The 5,206-nt window shown below is 41.7% G+C and overlaps 1 protein-coding gene across 1 annotated transcript in view; it reads right to left on the reverse strand.

Moving 5' to 3' along the window:
• MYB (v-myb avian myeloblastosis viral oncogene homolog) overlaps positions 1-5,128 on the reverse strand; it is a 25,102-nt gene extending 19,974 nt beyond the window's left edge. Inside the window, exons 1-5 of the mRNA XM_008945538.1 lie at positions 4,848-5,128; positions 3,302-3,506; positions 1,630-1,701; positions 881-973; positions 250-470 (exon numbers count right to left, since the gene is read on the reverse strand). Of these exons, the coding sequence (XP_008943786.1) occupies positions 250-470; positions 881-973; positions 1,630-1,701; positions 3,302-3,506; positions 4,848-5,128 (872 nt within the window). The remainder of the gene's footprint in view (positions 1-249; positions 471-880; positions 974-1,629; positions 1,702-3,301; positions 3,507-4,847) is intronic.
• Between the last annotated feature and the right edge of the window lie 78 nt (positions 5,129-5,206).

Raw genomic sequence — 5,206 nt, forward strand, 5'->3', positions numbered from 1 at the left:
TATTTGGGATTTTTTACCTACGGCAAACATTAAAAGCATGTAAAACCAGCAGGTTGTTCCATGTACTGACCTAACAGCACAGTTCCCCACTGAGAAAAAGGCCCATCAATGTCACTGGTTTTCCAGCTTTTGATACCAAACTTTTTTTTTTATTTATAAAGTGCAGCCTGAGGGAGCAGAAACTGACTGCTCAGATCTTCAGCTTTTTCCTTTTTCCCTATTTAAGAGCTAAAGGCGTTATGTCATTACCGTCCAGGCAGCAACTTTGCAATTTCTGCCCATCTGTTTCCCAGTCTCTTGTGTGCCTGGTAAATAATTCTATCTTCCTCTTCTGTCCAGGAGGTTTTCTTCACTTCTGGATTCAAATGGTTGTGCCACCTCTCCCTGCACTGTTTTCCAATCCTTCCCTTCAAATGCTTAGCAATGACAGACCAGCGCTTTGGACCGTATTTCTGCACGAGTTCTATTACCTTCAAAGAAGGACATAAAAACTGCCTGTATTTAACGATGCATAATGAATCAATCATTTTTTTCCCGTGGTGGAGCAATATTTTCAACAACATTTCTCAAAATTACCACGGTAAAACTAACACACAATGAAGGTTCCCCACTTCCCCTTTATACTTCTACCCAAAAGGGAAAATCTGGTAATAGTTAAGGCATTTCTATACTGCAATTCTCCATTACAGTGCTGTAAAGCAACACTAATTCATTTCCATATAAAACTTAGCAAGCACTACACAAATACTAAGCATTGACACTGATAGGACCAGTCTGCCTCTGGCCATATTAGTGTTGAGACCACCAAAGTCTCTAGTTTTGCCCAACACATAGAATCCACTAGTAAGACATTAATCAGATGGAAAGGAAAACTGATTACCCTTTGATCCTCCTCTTTAGTCCACGGACCTTTAATAAGTTCTGGGTTTAGTACCTTCTGCCATCGGTGCTGGCATTGAACATCTGTCCGATTCTAGTGAAATGTAAAATATGCAAAGCAGATCGTTCTTTAGACAAGATGAACATAGAGTGATAAACCTCTTATCTAGGTACACTTGCTCCTGACATATTTCACTGCCAACTATGACTACTAAACAACATGGAGTGATATTCTAGATCTGAGAAGAAGGGGCTCAACTATCAATTTGCTCACTGAACTAGGTAGAGATTTCCATCACTTCTGCAGTGAGGACTGTGTCACCAAAACTACAAACTGAATCTTCACCATATACACAGCAGCTGTCATGCCTTCACATGCACTATTTCTACAAGAGCTGAAGTGTTCACAAGCATCTTCTAAACCATGGTGATAATTCATCCAAGCTATTTTTTCTCTGTGATGAGACATTTTGTTCCAGTGTCACGTTGACCAGCTACTGTGCAATACCCTGTCACCCTTCATTTTTTTGCTTCTTTTATTTTTTCCAGCCCATTCTGAGAAATGAAAGGAAAACTAAGGGTAACGGTTTCCACAGTATTCTAACTCAATTTCTGTAGTCTCCATCTGTGGAGGTTTTATATCTCCCGCAAAAATGTAACTATAAAGCAACCACTCCCCTTTCCCTTACTTGGAAACCTCTGATTAAGAGTTGTCACTAGAACTGGAAACAGAAACCAACAGCCACCTACAGGAAGGAAATTGGCAATGACTTTCCAGTCTTCTGTGCCATTCTGCTCCACAAGCTTCTTCAGTTTCTCATCCTGAATAATTTTAAAACAAACAGACATAATTAATATTGCAATCTCTTATAATGCAAATGATACACTTTTTAAAAAAACTCTGTCCTTCTAGTTTTTTATGCAACTCTTTCTGCTTCCTGAATGTAAGGTGAGGTGGCCTGTAGTCTTCTCATACTTCTGATTGCCTAAATCAAGAGATTTTTTCCACTCCTGTGGATTTTGGTAGGTTCCTTACTGCACCGTAGGAGGAAGACCTGACTTTTTCTGTGCTGTTCTTTGCCTTACATTATACATTCCCATTTTATTGCTGAGAGCAATGTAACTACTATTCTTGCACTGGATTTACAGGACGGCACAGATGTTTAGATGCCAGGCATCAGATTAACAATGAAATTCAGTAGCACCAGGCACCCAGCTGTCTGGGGACCTTTGAAAATCACAACCTTAAGCTTTATAGGTCTTGTAAGTAATAAGAGTTCCAGTGATTTGCTTATTGCCTATCCATGTGCAATGAATGTACAAGAAAACTAATGGCTCCTTTTTGCTCCTGTTCACAGTAAAGGATTTTTGCATACTCCCACCAGAAAGAAATTTAGCCCAGTATTTTTAATGGCAAGGCCAGAAATATAGACCCTGAAGAAAAAGGAAAATCTCATGCACTGGGAAAGATCGAGATAGTGTAAAACAAGTGAGACCCAAGAGATAAGAGCAATCCTCCTCTTCCCTGATTAGCACCTCCCAGTATGCTCCCAGTTCAAGTGACAGGAAAGTGGCCACTGGCCTTCATGGCCACCCCCTCCTACCAGGCCACATCACAACCACATCCACCCCTGTAGGAGCAGACTATGATTCAAAAAAAAAAAAATTCTTGCAGGAGGTGACCTGCTCCTGTTTATATATCAATACACATTGTCAGAAAGGAGAAAGTCAAAACATAACTTAAGAACTGTATCAAAGTATTTCACAATGAACTCAAACCAGGCAAATGGCCACAGGATATCCACCTGGCAAAGGAGTCTGATACCACTATTTACCCAGAAAGTCAGCACAAGGGTATCACGACTAAAACACATTCTGACCTTCAAAAGCAAAATACATCTCGAATGCTCAGTTTTGGTACTGCTGGATTTCTTTCTTACAGCTTTTAATTTATTTCCACTCAGAATCATAATGCTGCAATTAAAGTGCAAATTTCAAACGGCACAAAAGGACTGCAGCAGTTTCTGCCACAGTTGTTTGCTGCTGTGGGACACTGAACACACGTCAGGTCTCACATAGCAACCGTTTCCAAACATAAAGAGGCAGCAGTAACAATCCAGCATTGCTGCAGGTGACTCTGAATATGTTTCTCCAACAACAATTACACAGAGACTCACATACCTGTAACATGGACCTTGGTGGACATAAAAACATGGTATCTATACATTTTATTTTAAACGTAAGAACAATCCCTAGAGTTACATAGGACACCGAATGTAGCTAATGGGTCAAAACCAGTGTCCTCATTCGTATACATCGGACTGTCACTGAAGTCAGTTTCCAGACAAGCAATTGGGAGAAGAATGTGGTCCATGCTCTCTCTGTCTTTTTACATGCAGGAGATGAATGAACTCAGATTTACCTCCTCACGGGTCCACCTGGTTTTTCCTAAGTGACGTTTTCCAGTTTTAGGAAGCAGCCCATCATAATCGTGATCATACATCTCAACATCTTCATCATCATCATCACTACTATATATACTGCAGAACAAAACACAATGAGACACAGGAGTGGAACATGAGGACTTCAGGTACTCAATTACAAAGCACAAAAAACCCACTACAATCCTTACAAAGGTTACAAAGATAAAGGTTTCAAAACTTGCATAACAAGATTTTGTTCTGCATTCTGTTGTTCTAGTGTTCTGAACTGGTTCTGCTGTTTTTGGTATCCACAGATACAAGCAAAGGGCTGGCAACCTTCATATTACTGTGCATGTTTAGACCTGCTCTTAATGTTAGATCAGTGGTGAATTACACATTTGGCAAACTTTCAACCAATGAAGGTTTCAAATTAAAATACAATGTTTGAGACAATAAAGAGAACTAGAGGCTGTGTCCATTACACAAGTGCATGTTAAAGATCTTTAACTCATGCCATACACTCTTGAAAATATTAGATGCTTTTATGTTTGAGAGCAGATAGATCTATCATCCCCACATGATATTTACATGACTGTGTGCAAATACAAGAAAAATTAGCCATAATAACCTTGTTTGTGAATATGGCTATGGATTTTTTATGTGAAGGCAAAAGTTTCTGTAATTCAGTAAAGGCAGTAAGTGGTAGCATTAACATGCAACAAGCTCTGATATAAAATGTGCCTGCCATTTATGGGTCTGGACAGACGAGGGCTGAGAACAAGTATATTTAATATCCTGTGACCAACAAATGAATGATTGAACCCTTTTATACTCTCCACGTCTCTAACTTAAGACTTTCTTACCTCTACTCCATTTCTAAATACTTCATACTGGTTTTGAAATATTCTGCTTCTCACCTAAATCATGAGTAAGGGAATTTCCCAGGGGCTATCTATGGATAAAAAGGATTTTTATTCTTTTCACAAACAGGACTTGCTCTACCCGGTTAACTAAAACTAAGAGAAAGTGTTTTGCAACAAGAGCTGTCATTCTGCTGGGCAGTATTTTATTTCCAACTTTGAAGATACAAGCAGCAGTTCTGACACTTCAACTAAGAGATGGCAACCACAAGTGCTAGAAAGGAGACAATGTCATGCTATGAAACGAAAAACTGTGATCTATCTGATGGTACGGTATGGTACGGTATGGTATGGTACGGTACGGTATGACATGACTAAGACATTAAATAAGGTTCTTTTGCAATAACATTATCAGGCGCTATTTATCCCGCTAACCTGTTTTCAGCAGATGACTTATTAAATTAAGCTGCGGTGAAGCGCAGGGACTGTTGGTCAAGATGCAAACACCTCCAAAACACAAGACATTCAACACATACACATGCTTCTAAAGCATGCCGAGCTGATCCGCCATGCTCTCCAGTGCTGCTTTTTGGCCTGTGGCACGTGCCATGAAATCTACACCACACACGTGCCTTTTCCACAGCCTCCCAAGATGCCCGTGCCCTTCCTTCCCCTGCTCACCCACCAGCCCATCCTTGACACCTCCACCTCGCCCCCACAGAGCCCTAGTCCTGCAGCCTGCCTTGCCCCACGGTTCTCTCTCCCTGTTCCCCAGCCCACGGAACTGTTCTGGGGAAGCACTAACGGGAGGTCCCACCACGCACGCCCCTCGCCCGCGGCCGGGGCGAACCGCGCACCCTCCCCGCCCAGCGCGGGCACCTTCACTTTTCTCAGCGGCACACGGAGACCGCTGCGCGACTGCTCGTGTGGCGAAGGAAGTGTTGTGGCTGGATTTCCAAGTATCATTTTTAAAATGAGTTTCGCAGGCAGTAAAAATCCCAGGTAGGCGCCCAGCAGCGACTCCTCCTGCGCGGCGACGTGTTG

Source organism: Merops nubicus, unplaced genomic scaffold (assembly GCF_000691845.1).
Source record: "Merops nubicus isolate BGI_N331 unplaced genomic scaffold, ASM69184v1 scaffold6038, whole genome shotgun sequence".
Taxonomy (NCBI): Eukaryota; Metazoa; Chordata; class Aves; order Coraciiformes; family Meropidae; genus Merops; species Merops nubicus.